The 19,479-nt window shown below is 38.5% G+C and overlaps 1 protein-coding gene across 1 annotated transcript in view; it reads right to left on the bottom strand.

Annotated features, from left to right (window-relative positions):
* Positions 1-19,479, bottom strand: part of NBAS (NBAS subunit of NRZ tethering complex) — a 339,918-nt gene that overhangs the window by 132,826 nt on the left and 187,613 nt on the right. The window contains exons 34-35 of the mRNA XM_045807103.2: positions 15,761-15,918; positions 14,893-14,982 (exon numbers count right to left, since the gene is read on the bottom strand). Coding sequence (XP_045663059.2) covers positions 14,893-14,982; positions 15,761-15,918 — 248 coding nt within the window. The remainder of the gene's footprint in view (positions 1-14,892; positions 14,983-15,760; positions 15,919-19,479) is intronic.

Below are 19,479 nucleotides of genomic sequence, written 5' to 3'. Positions count from 1 at the left end.
AAAAAAATTGTCCCAACACTAGAAAAAATGACAATTATGTGACATAGTAATGGTGTTAGCTAAGCTACAATGGTAACCATATTACAAAAGAAATGTATCAAATCAGGGGCCCCTGGGTGGCTCAGTGGGTTGAGCATCCCACTCTTTTTTTTTTTTTTTTAAAGATTTTATTTATTTATGTGACAGAGAGACAGCCAGCAAGAGAGGGAACACAGCAAGGGGAGTGGGAGAGGAAGAAGCAGGCTCATAGCGAAGAAGCCCGACGTGGGACTCGATCCCCATATGCCGGGATCACGCCCTGAGCCGAAGGCAGACGCTTTAACTACTGCGCCACCCAGGCGCCCCTGAGCATCCCACTCTTGATCTTAGCTCAGGTCTTGATCTCAAGGTTATGAGTTCCAGCCCCGTGTTGTGCTCCACACTGGGTATGAAGTCTACTTAAAAAAAAAAAAAAAAAAAAAAAAAAATCAAATCAATAAGCTGTATACCTTAATGTCAAATATATCTAATTTTTAAAAAAAAGTTAAAAAAAATCATGCTTCCTGGGGCGCCTGGGTAGCGCAGTTGTTAAGCGTCTGCCTTCGGCTCAGGGCGTGATCCCGGCGTTCCGGGATTGAGTCCCACATCGGGCTCCTCCGCTGGGAGCCTGCTTCTTCCTCTCCCACTCCCCTGCTGTGTTCCTTCTCTCGCTGGCTGTCTCTCTGTCACATAAATAAATAAAATCTTTAAAAAAAAAAAAAATCATGCTTCCTATGGGCTTTTTGGCCATTGGGAAAAGTATAAACTACCCACTCAATGCAATCATTATAATTTGATTACAAAAACAACAACGTAAAAAAGGGACGTTAATAAGGAAAAAATCACGTTAAGTTGCTTCTATACTCATAAGGGCAACCACGCTAAAAATAATTGTTTGGGGTTTAGCTCATTATCTAACACTTTTTTTTTTAAGATTTTATTTATTTATTTGACAGAGACAGCCAGCGAGAGAGGGAACACAAGCAGGGGGAGTGGGAGAGGAAGAAGCAGGCTCCCAGCGGAGGAGCCCGATGTGGGCCTCGATCCCAGGACCCTGGGATCAGGCCCTGAGCCGAAGGCAGATGCTTAACGACTGCGATACCCAGGCACCCCTATCCAACACTTCTGAAAGGACAAGGAAGAAAGTCCTATGTAGGAAAAATAGAATTCTCCCTTCAAGTGTAATCATGATGACAGCTTGCTATGTGCCAGGACTGCACAAAGTGCTTCATAGGTGACTGGGCACAAAAACTGGAAGGGAACACAAAAAAACACAAATAGTTTTAATGGTAGCATTACTACAATTCTTTTCCTTCCTTAATTTCTTCACTGTGTGAGGAGATGGTGGTGGAGGCTGATTTACTCTCCATTTTGATACCACAGACAGCTGCTTCATCATATCTGACTGAAAGCAACAGAAGAAAACAAGCTGATTCCACCTCCTGCACTCCAGAGGCCCCTCTTTTCTAGAAGGCCACAACCCCAGCCAAGAGCTCCTGATGGTGCACACTGGCAATGTTACCTCCAGTTCCCAACCTGCATTTATGGAGCAGGGCCTTTTCCCACCAGACCGCTGGTCATTGTGCACGTGACCCACCACGTCCGGCCTCAGCACCCCTCTCTGAGCTACTGAAAGCTCTGGAGATCCTGTACACTCGGCTTCACTCAGCTTCTGAGTTTCCCCCCCTAATAACTGTGCACAGAGTGGAAACAGCTCTACGTGTCCCTCTATGAATAACACTGCCAAAAATAGTTCTTTGCCAGAAATAAAGCTTGGAAGGAATCTGAAGTATACATTCTCTCTTTTTATACAGATATAGACATGTAGATATAGATGTGTGTGCGTGTGTATATATATAAACATATGTAAAATATATAGTAAGCATCTCAATTTATTAGCTATATTTTTGAATTACTTAAAAACCGGAAAAAAAACAACCCAGAAACAAATGAGAATTCTTTCATTTACTCGGCAGTTACTGAGTGACTTTTAACTCAGTGTCATGTACAATACCAGGCAATGAGGTGATAAAGACAAGTAAGACAAAGTCTGTGCTCTCAAGGTGCTCTGAAACTAGGGCGGGAGGCAGAGATGCAGACACGTCACTGCAAAGCAGTATCAGCTTCTCGAGCAGAGGTGCATGTAAAGCACCATGGGAACATGAAGAGAGGTCATACTTCCTCTGCCTGGAGGCACGACCACAGAAAGCTTCACAGAGAAGGTAATATTCCAGCAGGAAAGATGACAGGGGCTCCAAAGGAAGAATGACAGAGAGAGTTTCGGGCAGACTTACACAAACACAAGAGCATGAAATGGAACAACACGGCCAACTGGAGGAATCTTGAGCAAGTCAGAGAGGGTGCGGACGCTGACACACAAGGGCAAGGGGCAGAACAGCAGGATGGAGGAAGGAGAGGGACTGGAGCAAGAGCCCCGCTGACCAGCCCAGAGCGCCTCCACTCCGCCCTGACAGATGGGAAGCCGCTGACGGACTCTAAACAAAGGGAGTCGCATAATGAGATTTGTGTTTTAACAATATTATGCCAGGCACAAGAATCCGGTTAGGAGGTTGGTATGAGGTTACCATATGGTGTTCTGTCTACCTGAATGCATACATTAAGTGTAAATGTTTTTAGTTCTAATCCTTCTAAAAGTGAAAAGGGCCTGAGATAAGTCAGATAAGCAGAGAAATCCAACTTTCTAAGAAATAAAGTACATGGTCACCAGGTGGGTCTTAGTGAAGAGCTGAGAAAAAGAAGACAAGAACAGAAGAAAAGTCAGGAACACAAACATTCAATGTCAGTTGAGCAAGGCTGGATGCAGTGGGGGTAAAAATGAGCAACGCAAGTTACTGAGGAAGAATGTACAGAGGACCAGGTCCACAGAGAAGAATAAGAAAGATCTAGACACGTTTTTCCCCCAAGACCAATGTCTAGTAGAAGTCCCGTTTGTACTATATAAGAAACATAATGGCTACCATCTGCTAAGCGCATGCTACGTGTCAGGTACCGGGCAGGTGCTTCCTATGGTCATTCCTAAGTTCTACAGTAACACGGCAGAGTAGGTAGGAGAATGGCGTATGATGGAAAAGTAAACTGCAGATCCAGTAAGCGGAATATGCTGCCCACAGGCAACTGGCCTAAGGGTGTTTCCTCTCTTCTTGACCAGGTCTGGCTATCAAAATGTGTGCCCACTTGTTCTTCATAGGGTTCTGACATACCACACCCACACACACACACACACACACACACACACACACACACACACATATTTAAGGTCATTTATTCTTCTCTGTTGTAAAACTAAAACCTCATTAAAGATGGCTTGAAAAAATCAAAAGTTGAGGGGGAAAAAAGATGGTACGTATTCACAGTTCCATGATACAAAGACAATACTGCCGATATACATTCTCTCTTCCTGTCTTTAATCCAGGCTTAGAGATCTTTCAAAGATGCGATATATTAAAAAACGTGTACACATAAGTGTACAGTTTGAGAAGTTGTAACACACGCAGGTAATCAGTACTTAGTAACAGACCACACCAGCATCCCAGATGCTGCTTTCCTGGTCACTTCCAGCCACTCCCATGGCCAAGATAAATGCTATTCTGACTTCTGGCAGCATAAATTAGTTTTGCCTATTCTTTTACTTTATACGAATGGAATTATGTCCTCTTTTGGTTCTGATCTCTATCATCCAACATAAATTCATTCATACTCTTGCAAGTAGTTGAAGATTATCCAACTCACTATTAGTGCAATGCTGTTACATTGTTAATGTAACAGTATTGTATGGTGTGGACATATCAGAACTTAACCTTTTTTCTTTGATGAGCACTTGGATACTCTGCAGTTCGGAGCTAACACCAACGGTGTGGCCCTGAACATGCTAATAATTATCTTTTGGTGAACATATGCATTTCTGGGAATAAGGATTACTTAGACATACAGTATGCATCTGTCCAGACTTGGTAAATAGTGCCAAACATTTTCTAAAATGGTTATACCAACTGATACTCTAATAAGCAATTACAACAGATCCGGTCACTCCACATCCATGTCAACACTTGGTATTACATGTCTTTTTCCTTTTAGCAGTACCAGCGAGCATGTAATAGTACCTCTCTGTGGTTTCAATTTGTATCTCCCTAATGACTAATGAAATTGAATAATTTTTTATGTATATATTGGCCATTTGAGCATCTTCTTTTGTGAAGTGTCTGTTCAAGTGTTTTGCCGTTCTTCTGTCGGTTATCTGTTTTTCTTATTCACTTGTAATTCTTTATATATTCTGGAAACACATCCCTTATTAAAGATATAAATTGTGAATATTTGGCAGATTATCTTTTTATTGTTTTAATGTTGTCTTTTGATTAATAGAAGTTCTTAAATTTTAAATTACTCCAATCTATCAGTGTTTTGACTTTATAATTAGCGTTTTTTGTATATCTAAGAAATCACTGCCTACTCCAAGGTCACCAAGATGCTCTTCCATATTTTCCTTGACAGGTAATATTTTTGCTGTAAGTAAAATCCTGTTACGACAGTGTACTACCCCCTCTCCTACGCACCTGTAGCATTAGATGCATCCTTCTAATGCACTTACCATAATATATTGATATTTTGATTTTTTTGGTCTGTCTACCCAACTAGACAGTAGTTTTTCTAGGGTAGGGACTATGTTTATTTATTACTATATCCTCAAAGTATGTGAAAATCCCTAACCTGTAGTTTGTATCCGTAGATATATACGAGAAGTCTGGTTTTACTGCCTCTCTAACTATTTGAGGATTCATTTTCTAAAGCCTAATACATTGCACCTACAGTAGCTAAATGTTATTCAAATAAGATTTCATGCCACATTTTCAAATCTTGTTCATCTTTAGAATCTCCTTAATCGAGAGGGTATATTGAATGATTTGAATGTCATCAACTAATCCAAGTATAGAATTAAAAATATAAACAAGGTAAGAAATATGGCACTTACATACAATGCCACCTCACTGAAAGGAAAATCAAGTCAATTGAAAGATACCAAAAAGTACAGGCTATAAATCAATTATTCCATTCCATAAAATGAACCTAAAACTCTACTTCTAGTTCAAATGGATAGCCAACTCAAGATAGGAAATTGAAGATACTTTATAAAACTTAAAAGTTTGTTTTAGAAGATAAATGAAATTCATATGCTCAGAAATGTACAAGATAAAAGGATTGTGAGAGAGTCCCCTAATGAGAATTACAAAAGATAAAGTAAAATAAAGGGCTCATTTGGACCACAGAAGAAGCACTGAACTTAGGGACAGTCTACCAAGATTATACTGTAACTACAGTAATTAATGAGGAAAATAGTTTTCTTTCAACTACATGTAATGGGGAAAGAAAAAAGAGGTTAGGCAAAATTTTACTCCTCAAATGAGTACTACTGGCACTTTTTATATTCATAGTTGCATACTGCTAATTAATTTAGAATGTGTAACAGCAGAAATAGATTAATCCCCCAAACCAAATCAACAACTCCCAGCATAAAATTTAACATGAAATCTCATTAATCTCAAGTGTGTTACATAGCTCAAAGGTTAACTTATTGTAACAAATTTGGTGTATGTGTGTGCATTCTATTTTGCACACACATACAATAGATTCTACAATAGACACCATCACCGATCAGGTTCATAAGGACAAGAATACCCCCCATGTCAACCTTGGCTTACAGAAACAATTCTTGCTGATGGAGTACTATAATGAATAATCTATTTTGGAGTTGCTTTCTCTGGTGGCCGATAACACATGGGTTAATTTCTGAGAAATCTGGTTGTCCACTATAAACTGAGTTGGTGGTACACATAAACTAGGTAAGGATTACAAAGAGCACTCAGACTGAACTCATCCACTATCCCTTCTCCTCCAACAGATCTTTAGATGATCCAAAGCTCTTCCCTGTACCTAACACTTACAGTAAATTTCACCCTAAACTCAAAATATTAAGAATGCAATCTTTATTACTGGTGATGCTACTCGTAGAAATACCCGTCAGCAGAAGCAGTAGAAAAATGCCCCATGGAATAAGTCACTCACCATAAAGTCTGACTCTCCTTTAATTCACCTGCTAATTAACAGGCTGGGCTACAATTTAGATGTTTTCACCTTTGCGAGTCATGAACCCCTATACAATTCTGATGAAAGCTGTAATCCTTTCTCCAGGACTATTCTCCCAAAATAGAATGCACACACATACACCAAATTTGACACATGATGTCAGAGGCCTTGGGACTCAAACCCTTCTTGAATCTCCTAGCATTCTTGGACTAAGACTAAGGTCTGTATTTAGGAAAAACAGAGGTATATGAAGTATATTTTTATTTTCTTTTACCATGCCCAATTTTTAAATCACTTCTGATAAATGATTTGCAGTTCTAAATGCATCCACAAAATAAATTTACTGAACACATACTTCTGGCATGCTTACTATTTTTAAGACCCAGGGCTAGGCAAGAGAGTTACCATGATGATTAAGATATTGTCCTTGCTCTCAAAGAACTCATAGTACATTAGGAAAGAAAGGCAAATAGGAAATTTGCTTTATTTCACCAATGAACTGAGAACTTATCAAACTGGACCCCATTCAAATATTCCTCCCCTTATAACAGAATTTATCCCCACTCATCATATCTACATCTTAACCTTCCTCATTAATTTTATTCACATATTCAACAAATTCTTTTATATTAAGTATAACAAGGACAGATACTGTTCTACATACTGAAAATAGCAGTGAACAAAACATTGCTCCTGCCACAAAGATCTCCCCTTACATTCCAAGAGGAGATAAGCAAAAAATAAACAGAAAGCATGTCAGAGAAGTATATCAGATCAATGAAAGGATAAGAGCTAGGAAGAAAAACACAGTGGTGTAGAACTGTGTATGCAGAAAGCAGGGAAGCTCTCACTGAGGAGACATGTGAGCAGAGACCCAGAGGAAGCGAGGACAAGTCATCTGGATATGTGGGAGAAGAACACTGCAGGCAGAACACAGCCAAGTACAAAGACCCATAGGGAGAACTTGATGGGAAAGTTTCAAGAATGGTAAGAAGGCCAATATGACTGGAGTATGCTGAGGAAAGCCAAATTGAGATGGATGTCTGTAAGAAAGCTAAGTACAGATATTAGGTTGGCAGCCGTACACAAGCCTGGAACTCAGAAGATAGGGCTCGAGCTAGAAGCGGGAATCATCTGCACAAAGTTGGTATTTAAAGTCATAATAATGGGTGCAATCATTTGGGAATGAGTATAGGCAGAGAAGAGATTTAAAGACTGAGACCTGGGGTATCTACCAGTTAAGCTGGGGAAAAGAGGAAGGACCAGCAAACACGATAAGCCTAAGCAGCCAATGAGGTAAAAGAAGACAAATAGGTTGTCCCTGAAACAAGTATGCATCAAAGGCCACTGGTAGGTCAGTTGAGATAAAGACAGATTTGATCCATGAATTTAGCAACAAGAGGGCACTGGTGACCCAAACACAAGCTGTTGTGATGAAACAGGGAAGAGAAAGACTCATGGTGAGTAGGCAAAAGGTAACAAGAGAAAAAGAAGATGGGGCCACTGTTAGTGTAAAACAAAGGAGTATAGGAAAAGTCCCCCAGAACAGTACTTATAAGTCCCTCCAGGGCTAAGTGGTCCTATCACAAGGCCTCCTTAAAAGGAAAGAAAACCATCAAATCCCCCAGATTTCACTGAAACTAAGATATATTATTTTTGGAAAGTTATTTTTTCAAGTGGATTTAAACAGAAAGACTAATTAAAAAGTAAAAAACGTATTCTTTGTTACTAAAAGAGTCAAAGAAACTTAAAGAAAACAAAACAACTATATTAGAAATGCATGAGCCCTAGGAAGAAAGGGTAGGATGAAAGAAAGAAGAAAGCCTGGAATACCAATGGGGGTGTGAAAGGAGGAGGCAGCTAACCTAAGCCTTTGTGAGGAATGGAAATCTGGGCCAATCAGAATGACAGGAGCACACTCCTGACCATCAAGCTATGCACCGAGCAAACACATTATCCTACAAGCATGCCAATGAGCAGAGCACGTCCTCCTCTGGTCAGCTCTCAGAGAGGAAACACTACATACTGACTGAAATGCCTGAGTGTTCTGAATCGTGTTGGCGCCATGTTATCATCCAGTTCGCAGACATCACAGATTACCATAAACTCAGTCTCCCACAGAAAACATTCCTCAGGCAATGTTATCCCAAAAAAAAAAAAAAAATTAATGAAGACCTAGTCAATTCCCAGTGACGTGCTGGCATCAGGACAGTAAAGAAAGCAGAATCAGCCCTTACACAAACTTATGGAGGATATGCCACAAAAAAACAGGAAATTATCTGCCCATTTCTACCACTTTATCCCACAGCAATGCTAGTAAAACTATGCAAAATGTGTACGTAAAATGCTCATTGCATTTCAGTCTAAAGTAGAGGAAAATCGAACACAATCTAAATGTTCAAAAACAAAGTAAAAGATAATTAAATCTTTGTATGTGCATCAAATGACCACTAAGCCACCCTTATAGAAATGGTCTGTATATAATGAGAAAAGCATATATCTATGACAAATAACATCATATGACAAAAATAAGCTTCAAATTAATATATGCAATATGATTCCATTTTAGCTTAAAAAATAAAATAATAATTCTTCATGACACAGACAATAGCTGCAGAGAAAATATGTTTATACGCAAAAAAAGTTTGGAAGATATCTATATAAACTAAAATGTTTACCTCAAAGCAGTGGGATTCATGGTATAGGTAGAAAGAACTAAGAGGAGAAAGAGAACTCATCATATTAAGGTAGTGCTGATTAAATTATTTCATGTTTTAAAAAAGTAGAAAGACCAAAGTTACTACAAATTTCCATGTACTTATCAAAAGTTGACAAATGTTAATATTTTATCACAGATGTTTCACATTTCTTTTTTCTTTTATCTTGCTTTCAGCAATAAAATATGCCAAATAATGTCAATTATCTGAACTATATCTCCTTTTGAAGGGATTGCTAAAATAAAAGCCTATATTAATTTTTCTAATTAAAAAAAAACATGATGAATTACAGTTAAGATGGAGCAAAGAGCACCTGGGTAGCTCAGTTGGTTAAGCGTCTGCCTTCAGCTCAGGTCATGATCCCAGAGTCCTGGGATCAAGCCCCACATCAGGCTCCTTGCTCAGTGGAGAGACTGCTTCTTCTTCTCCCTCTGCCTGCTGCTCCCCTTGCTCTCTCTCTGTCTGTCAAATAAATGAGTAAAATCTTTAAAAAAAAAAAAAAAAAAGATGGACCAATGAACCCATGTTTCAGTGTGCTCACTCTGCTCCAAAATACTGAGGATAACTGAAGAAAAGAGTAGAAAGGCACTCAAGTTCAATGGAATTCAACATCTGAGCGCTCAGAATTCCGATGCTGGCAGTGGTTGCCAGATGCTCCTTTCTAGAGAATTGTGTGAATCGAAAAAGGATCCCCTGTAAGAAGTTCAGACGCACTGCTTGGGACTATGTATTTATATAAAACTGCAAGCCTAGAGAGACAGAGAACAAAGACAGGCCCAAAATCCCTCATTGGCTCCATGCCTGTATTTCTCATATCCTCAACATTACAAGAAGCAGGTAGTCCCATGTTAAAAGGTACTCTAGGACAAGGTTCTAGACTGAAGCACCAAGAGTTTAGAGTGAGGAAAACCACAAAACTACAGAATCCTTAGACAGGGTCTAGGGAGATAAAAGCTAAACTGAACCGGATGGCTCAACAATAAGCTTGAAAAGCAAAATTCCAAAACACCTAGGGAAAAGAGACAGTAAAGTGATAATTATAACAAAAATCCATTCCAGATGAAATTGTTTCTTTTAAAACTTCAAAATATTAATTGGTCTTTGTGCATACCAAGCATGAGATTTAAAATCCTTCGAGAAGGAATAAGCTATCTCATAAAACATAAAACAAATATCATCCCATTGAACTAATTTTTATGTATGATAAGAAATTTTAAATTCATCTTTTTATATGTGGATATTCCTCAAACCTATGGTTATTTCACACAAAAAGTGGCTTACTTTTACTTACTTATCAATAAATATAAGAGTTAAAACTATAAAACTCTTAGAAAAAAACATAGGAATAAATTTCCATAACCTTGAGTTAAGCACCAATTTCTTAGCTACAACACCAAAAGCAGAACCAATAAAAGAATATAGGTAAGTTGGACTTCAGCAACATTAAAAGTTTTTGCACTTCAAAATCTACCATTAAGAAAATTTAAAAAGTCAAGTCACACACGGAGAGAAAAATGTTTTCAAATCATATACTTGAGAGAGGACTTGTATCCAGAATTAAAACAAAATAAAACAAACAAACAAAAAATAATAATAATAATAATAATAATAAACCCACCACAACCAACAAACCTCTTACAGCTCAATAAGCAGCAGCACATAAAAACACGCTCATTATCATTAGTTATTTGGAAAATGCATACCAGAATGATAATGAGATATCACACACATCCTCGAGAATGGCTTTCGTCAAAAAGCCAGGTAATAACAAGCCTTTGGGACAGTGTGGAGACAGAGGAATCTAAATACCCCCTGGCAGGGAAAGGAAAATGATGCAGCACCTTTGGGAAACAATTTGGCCGTTTCTTCAGCACATGTATACATGCAATCAGCAGTTCCACTCCTACATACCTACACGAGAAATCAAAACACATTTCCATGCAGAGACTTGTGCACCAAAGCAACATTATTCATGATAGTGAAAACGTAGAAACACCCCAAATGTCCATCAACTGGTGACTGGAAAAAGAAATGGTTGTCTCTGATACTGCAAGACAACTGCCATTTTCCTCAACTCTAGATATTTTTAAATAATCCTCCTTTTATAAATTCAAAATCACTCTATGCTTAGCCCATGCCCCAGTTCTAAACATTAGTTAGTCCAGTTGTATAAATCTATAGCCACTTAAAATGTTCATAACAAGTTTTCCCACAGTGAAAATGATTTTTTAATGGGAAACATATATAATCCATTTCTAAATCTAATTAGATTTATCTGGGGGAAAACACCATTGGCTAACAAATACTAGCTAAACAAACATTAATACACTCTAAATGGTGGAATATTGCTACATCTAAAAAACATAATAACCAACATTAATAAGAAACTGGAAAACTGTAATTTTGGTAATTATTCACCAAATATGCATTCTATTTTTAAAGTATTATCTTGTTCACGGGGACAATAGCCAATATCTTCAAACTTGGAGGCTTCACTTGAACTAATGCAAATGCTACTGTGAAGCAATTACATCTTTACTTTGCTTGGATATATAAATAAAAATTACTATTTTCACAACTGAGTAATGAAAGTCTTGAGCATTAAGCAGATTACACATATAGTCAGCTCTCATTTATGAGTTATAATTTAATGTGGTTATTATATCTACTGTTAATGTGTAACACACAGCATCTTACAGCTAAGCACTGTATTTTAATCTAATAATAGTAGCTATAATATTCTGAAATGTGCTTCATGAATTCAAAGCCATAACGTGTTCATTGAGGGTTTGGATTTGCACTTCATGAGATCTAGATTTCTTACAACTTGCTGAAAAAGGACAAAGACAAGAAAGCTTTTAAGGAGCTACAAAAAAAAAAAAGAGAAAGGAGAAAAAAGACTCATTTGGAAGAATTCCTTTTCCTTGCTAAGTAGAACATGTAAAGGACGGCTGGTGGTCTCCTTCATTCACTAAAGAGACTAGTGGGCGAACGTGTGTCCACCTGCAGTGACTGACACAGCGTGTCCCACTCCAAAGAAGCCACTAAAGGGCCAGGTTGACACTTTCTAATTCATTGTAGAAGGAGAAAATAGGAAACCCAAAAGTCACAAAGGCTTCTTCCTGGATTTTATAGAGAAGGATGGGGATTCAGAATAAGCTTACGGAGCTGAACTCAGCAGAAACACTTTGCAATTCTATGCTGAACAGTGAAACGATACACCCCTTACATTGGCCAAAACATAACAGGATCTCAACAGCCACCACAGCACATATATATGAATTAAATGGGAAATTCCTTTTATTTTTATGCTAAAATCTACTTTCTAATTAATTTTACTAGAGACTAATTTTTATGCAGTGAAAGTTTTCAACTAAGCTTTATCAAACATTTCCTAGGCGTTCACTATGTGACAACCACTCCACAGAGAGAGAGTGCAAAGATAAATGACATCCTTCTACCACACAATACCATAGCACACCACACAAGAGCTGGTACAATGATGTGAGAGTACATGGGGGATAAAGAAGGAGGAATAATTAGAGGACTCAAGGAAAACTTTCCAAAGAAAGATGATACCTCAGATGGGATCATGGGGTAAGACAACCAGAGCACACGGCAAGAAGGGCAGCAGAGGCAGAAAGAAAACTCTAACTAAATGACACCAAAGGACTGACAAAGCTAGAGAGTGGTGGTGATTTTGGTAGGACTGGAACCTAGTGCATGTTTGGGAGGCATGAAAGGAGAAGAGGCTAGAGAGACAGAAAGATGAGAGATGTGGCTGAACTAGTGGAGAGGGACCAGAGGCTCAAAAGACACAAAACTTGGGATAAAAATTAGGTGCCATTAAAAGTGGGTCTTCAACTGGACCTTGAAAGACAGTAAAATTGGCCAGCTTCCTCCTAATATACCAAACATTTAGGGACTGCTGGCCAATATAAGAACTGCTCTGGATCCCATAGAGAGAACACCACAGAACTTAATGTGCTTTCATAGCCAGTGAAAAAAACAAACCAAGAGTAATCAGCATGACAACAAGTCAAAACATACCAAAGACAAAACATGTCCACAACACTCCAGGCCCCTAGAAAACGCTATGGCTTCCATCCAGAAAGAATGCAACAACAACAACAACGACAAAGTCCACTGTCTGCATTCTATGGCAGAACACAATGCTCCATTTCGTGTCTGATCTTCTGCAATATTTAAATTTAACTTAATTAAGATTAAATTAAAAAATTCCTTAGGTGCCCTACCCATATTTCAAGTACTCAACAGCACGTATGACTGGTGGCTACCGTACTGAACAGTGTGGATACAGAACGTCTCCCTCACTGTAGAAACATCTATTGGTTGATGCTATCCTGAAGTCACCATTACAGAAGAATAGGAGTAAATCCCTTAAGGACAAAAAAGTCACATTACAAACAACTCTGAGATCCTCAGATCACTCAGCTCTGGAAAAGGGATACACGGGTAAATTCAATATGTTTGTCAAAGTGAATTTTAATATAAAAGAAAGAATTACAGAAATAGCGAACTCATGTACTCCACTATGCGCAAAAACTGAGTATCTCTGTGGTAACCCCATCAAAACATTCCACAACTGAAGCTTTGTATCAGAATTCCAGAAATAACTATATAGTACACAACCACACATGGGTTTGGCAAAAAATGGATACAGCCACTTTAAAAAAAAAAGATTAGATGCAGCTCACTTATCACAATAAACATCTTCCAATGTGAATGACATTTCAGATTTTGAAAGTGAAGCTTACCACTTCGAGGAATTCTGTGGAAAACGAATCTATAAAGGGGATTATCATCTCTTAATTGACCTAATTAGAAAATCAAAAACTGGGTTACTTTCTTCAACCTAAAAAAGAAATTGCCAACTTGATGTTGTTAGAAATAGTCACGAAGAGTGAAATGTCCTGGAGAGCGAAATGCCGCAGAGCCAACACTGACCAAAAGAAAGGTGTCAGGGGGTATGTACTCCCTCCTTTCTCTCCCAGGATGAACTATCCTGAGACTTGTACATACTTACGTGGTTCAGACAAACTTTATTTGTGAGAATATCAAAGAGGTGAGGGAAAAGGAGAAAAATCCTATAGGAAATGGGCAAGAGAACTGAACAGGTACCTCACAAAAGAGGATCTCTCCTGAGCTAATTCCATCTCATTAGTAATGAGAAAAATGCAGATCAAGATCATAAATAAGTATCACTAAATACTTAAGAGAATAGGTAAAATTTAAAAAAACTAACAATGCCAAAGTGCTAAATTGGCACAAATGGCAAGCACAAACACTGCTGTTGGAAATGCAATCGGTAAAACCACTCTGGAAAATCATTAGCGGTGACTGATGGAGGGTGCAACTATGGAAATCTGCTAACATCACTTCCAGGGCTGGGGAAGTGGATGCTGGAGACAAAGGTACGGCACGCGCATGACTGCCGTGTACAAAGGGATGATGCAGCTTTAGTTTTAGCCAAAACAGAACAGACGCCAATGCCGATCATCATCAGAACGGATCAGCTGTAAAATACTGCAATTTCTTCACAGAGTAACAACAAGTGAAAATGCACTACATATAAGAGTGTGGACAAATCTCACAAGCAATACGGAGCAGAGCTATTTCTATCAAGTACAAGAACAGGTAAAATTAAACTGTCATATTGGGAGAGGTGTGATAGGTATTAAAATTCTTTAAAATTAGAACAAAAGTCACAAAGACCTGGTGTCACGACAGTGGTGATCTCTGGAAAGAGAAAGAAGGGCTAGAAGTTACGGTGGGAAAGGATATGTGGGGACTTGTGGAAGACAGGTCACATACGTTTCTCTGGTGGTTTCACGGATACTGTCTTCGTGATAATTTATGGAGCTGAACACTTTTGTGTACTTTTTTTTCTATATATGAATGTTGCATTTCACGAAACACAAAAAAAAAAGTTTAAAAGAAAAACAGTCTCTTCCCTCTGTCCACAGGGCCAGGTGATTCCCATTTCACTCCACTGCTGGCCAGGTTTCAAAGTCTTCCCTGACTCAGACTAACTCACCTCTTGTTGGGTTTTACTAATTAATGGTGAGACATTGATACTCTCCCCTCCTTCTGGATGGATCTGGAAATTCACTTTTTGATAAAGAATCTGGAAAAAGAACATGACATACTATCAAGAATTGTGTTTTTAAATTCACCGCACTTCACAATGTAGACTGGAAATTTAAAAATTTTTTAAATTTCTTTCAAGGAAAAAATTGCTATTTCATAATGAACAGTTTTTTGAGAACAGGCTTACTTCAGGACTTCCTGAACAGCTTCCCAGTTTCAGATCTGGGACCCACTGGTGGAAAAGCTGGTATACAACATATTGAATGACAAAGACATGAAAATGAGAATGCAAGAATCTCTTCCTACATTCTTATACCCTGTATTGATCTCTTCCTATATTTTTGCAACAAGAGCATTAATTTACCCTCAGGCAGATCTTTCCTGTGAATTTTGGAAAATTCAGCATCTCCCCAACCAAAACTCTTTCCCCTGCCATTTCCAAAGGGCCTCTAAAGGACAGTGTCACCGATGGTTTTAACTCCTTTGGTTTCAAATATATTTTACGTGACCATTTCTCATGTTTTATGCTTGACAACACTAACTTTTCCCATTATATTCAATAATTTACTTCTTAATATTACTTCCTGTTTTTCTCATACCTCTCATACCTACTTACCTCGTACCCTTTCTTCCTTACCATAACAACACTATTTTATATCCTAATATCTTCAACTCCCTCTTCACTTAAGCGACAAGCTATTTTTCTTCAATAAATTAAAATTCTCCTATTATTTTAAAAAATGATCACAAATCTCAGATCCACACACCCAACAAAATACATTTCATACAGTTCGAGATTCACTGGGAAAACTTACTTCTGTCTGCAGAGAGCTGCTGGCTGCCAAAAGAAGTTCAATGCTGCTAGGAGGGCAATGTGTCAAAGCAAAAGCCATGAGCTCCTGGCGAGTGGCCAAGTCCTGGTAACTTTCCGATTGTCCTAACTGGCTACAAACATCCCAACTCTTAGAATAACCTGCAAAATTGGCAAGCAAAAACAAACTGATTTTCGCAAGAAAAATCTCCAACCTAACATGAGAAATCCAATGGCTTTCTGCTCAGGTCTTGTGTTTAAAGCACAATCGTCGTCATTAGTGCCACATAATATTTTCATAAGCAGAAATACATAAGGATCTAAAATACAAGAAATATTAGGCTGGTTCATTATCCAGAAAGTTTAGCAATATTCCAGACATGTTTTTCTGATCAATTCTGCTTCATTTTAGAACACCTGACAATGACTAAAACAAACTACTTAGCTTTGACACAGAGTAAACAGCTGGATATCTGAATTCGGAAGACTTGAGGGTATGGCCCAAGCACTTGGGTGAGCTTGAGAGAGTTCCAAGTGTTACACTTCTTCTACCACTACAAAGGGACAATAGTAATACCTTCTTCATTGAGTTGTTGAAGGATTAAATAACATTTTTATTTAAAAGCACTGTGTAAACTGCAAAGTGTGAGAAAAGAAAAATTATTATACGCAGCTACACAGAATCATTCGCTTTACAGAAGACAGAGATTCAAAGACAGAGCAACGCCTACGGTCAGCCCTGGCTCCCAGCAGAGATCTTTGTCCTACACAATTTTATACTCCAGATTCTTTTTTTTAAATGTTTTTTTATTATGTTAGTCACCATACAGTACGTCCCCGGTTTCCGATGTAAAGTTCGATGATTCATTAGTTGCGTATAACACCCAGTGCACCATGCAATACGTGCTCTCCTTGCTACCATCACCAGTCTCTCCCATTCCCCCTCTCCCCTCCCCTCTGAGGCCCTCAGTTTCTTTCTCATAGTCCATAGTCTCTCATGCTTCATTCCCCCTTCTGATTACCCCCCTCTTCCTTTATCCCTTTCTTCCCCTACCGATCTTCCTAGTTCTTATGTTCCATAGATGACAGAAATCATGATAATTGACTTTCTCTGCTTGACTTATTTCACTTAGCATTTTCTCCTCCAGTGCCGGCCATGTTGCAGCAAATGTTGAGGACTCGTTCTTTCTGATAGCTGAGTAATATTCCATTGTATATATGGACCACAACTTCCTAACCCAGTCTCTGTTGAAGGGCATCTCGGTTCCTTCCACGCTTTGGCTATTGTGGACAGAGCCACTATGAACATCGGGGTGCATATGGCTCTTCTCTTCACTACGTCTGTATCTTTCGGGTAAATACCCAGTATTGCAATGGCTGGGTCATAGGGTAGCTCAATTTTTAACTTTTTAAGGGACCTCCACACTGTTCTCCAGAGTGGCTGTACCAACTTGCATTTCCATTGACAATGTAGGAGGGATCCCCTTTCTCCACATCCTCTCCAACAATTGTTGTTTCTTGCCTTGTCTATTTTTGCCATTCTAACTGGCGTAAGGTGGTATCTTAGTGTGGTTTTGATTTGAATTTCCCCGACGGCTAATGATTTTGAATATTTTTTCATGTGTCTGTTAGCCATTTGTATGTCATCATTGGAAAAGTGTCTGTTCATATCTTCTGCCCATTTTATGATTTGTTTATTTGTTTCTCATGTATTGAGTTTGAGAAGTTCTTTGTAGATCTTGGATACCAGTCTTTTATCTGTAGCATCATTTGCAAATATATTCTCCCATTCCGTGGGCTGCTTCTTAGTTTTATTGACTGTTTCCTTGGCTGTGCAGAAGCTTTTTGTCTTGATGAAGTCCCACAAGTTCATTTTATCTTTTGTTTCTCTTGCCTTTGGAGATGTGTCATGAAAAAGGTTGCTTTGGCCGACGTCATAGAGGTTGCTGCCTATGTTCTCCTCTAGGATTTTTATGGATTCCTGTCTCACATCGAGGTCTTTCATCCATTTGGAGTTGATCTTTGTGTATGGTGTGAGAGAGTGGTTAAGTTTCGTTCTTTTGCATGTAGCTGTCCAATTTTCCCAGCACCATTTATTGAAGAGACTGTCTTTTTTCCACCGGATGTTCTTCCTGCTTTATCAAAGATTAGTTGCTCAAAGAGCCGAGGGTCCATTTCTGGGTTTTCTATTCTGTTCCATTGGTCTATGTGTCTGTTTTTGTGCCAGTACCATGCCGTCTTTGTGATCACGGCTTTGTAGTACAGCTCGAAATCCAGAATTGTGATGCCCCCAGCTTTGTTTTTCCTTTTCAATAGTTCCTTGGAGATTCGGGGCCTTTTCTGGTTCCATACAAATTTAAGGACTATTTGCTCCAGTTCTTTGAAAAATGTCCTCGGTATTTTGATCGAGATAGCACTGAAAGTGTAGATTGCTCTGGGTAGCATGGACATTTTAACTATATTAATTCTTCTGATCCATGAGCATGGAATATTTTTCCATCTTCTTGTGACTTCCTCATTGTCTTTTAAGAGTGATTTATAGTTTCTAGAATATAGGCCCTTTACGTCTCTGGTTAAGTTAATTCCAAGGTAACGTATGGTTTTTGGTGCTATTGTAAATGGGATGGATTCCCTAATTTCTCTTTCTTCAGTCTCATTATTCGTGTATAGAAATGCAACTGATTTCTGAGCATTGATTTTGTATCCCGCCACATTACTGAATTGCTCTATAACTTCTAATAGTTTGGGAGTGGATTCTTTTGGGTTTTCCATATAGAGTATCATGTCATCTGCAAAGAGAGACATTTTCACTACTTCTTTGCCGATTTGGATACCTTTGATCCCTTTTTGTTGTCGGATTGCTGTTGCAAGGACTTCTAGTACTATGTTGAATAACAGTGGCGAGAGTGGACATCCTTCTCGTGTTCCTGATCTTAAGGGAAAGGCTTCCAGCTTTTCCCCATTGAGAACAATATTTACTGTAGACTTTTCATAGATGACTTTTTATGAGATTGAGAAATGTACCCTCTATTCCTACACTCTGAAGGGTTTTAATCAGGAAAGGATGCTGTACTTTGTCAAATGCTTTTTCTGCATCAACTGAGAGGATCATATGGTGCCTGAGTCTTTTCTTGATGATATGATGTATCACGCTGATCAATTTGTAAATGTTCAACCATGCATGCATAGCAGGGATGAATCGCACTTGGTCATGATGGATAATCCTTTTCATGTACTGTTGGATTCTATTAGCCAGGATCTTGTTGAGGATTTTGGCGTCCATATTCATTAGGGAAATCGGTTTGTAATTCTCCTTTATGATGGGGTCTTTGCCTGGTTTGGGGATCAAGGTAATATTGGCCTCATAGAATGAGTTTGGTAGCTTTCCTTCTGTTTCTATTTTTTGAAATAGCTTTAGGAGAATAGGTATTATTTCTTCTTTGAAGGTTTGGTAGAATTCCCCAGGAAAACCGTCTGGGCCTGGAGTTTTGTTATTTGGAAGGTTGTTTATCACTGATTCAATCTCTTCATAATTAATTGGCCTGTTTAAAAAATCAATTTCTTCCTGTTTCAGTCTTGGCAGTTTATAGGTTTTCAGGAAGGCCTCCATCTCTTCCAGATTGCTTAATGTATTGGCATATAGCTGTTGATAAAAGTTTCTAATAATCCTTCCAATTTCACTGGTGTTGGTCGTGACCTCTCCTTTTTCATTCAGAATTTTAT

Source organism: Ursus americanus, chromosome 7 (genome assembly GCF_024610735.1).
Source record: "Ursus americanus isolate L20-20 chromosome 7, mUrsAme1.1.p, whole genome shotgun sequence".
Lineage (NCBI taxonomy): Eukaryota > Metazoa > Chordata > Mammalia > Carnivora > Ursidae > Ursus > Ursus americanus.
This window is presented reverse-complemented; position numbering and strand designations above follow the sequence as displayed.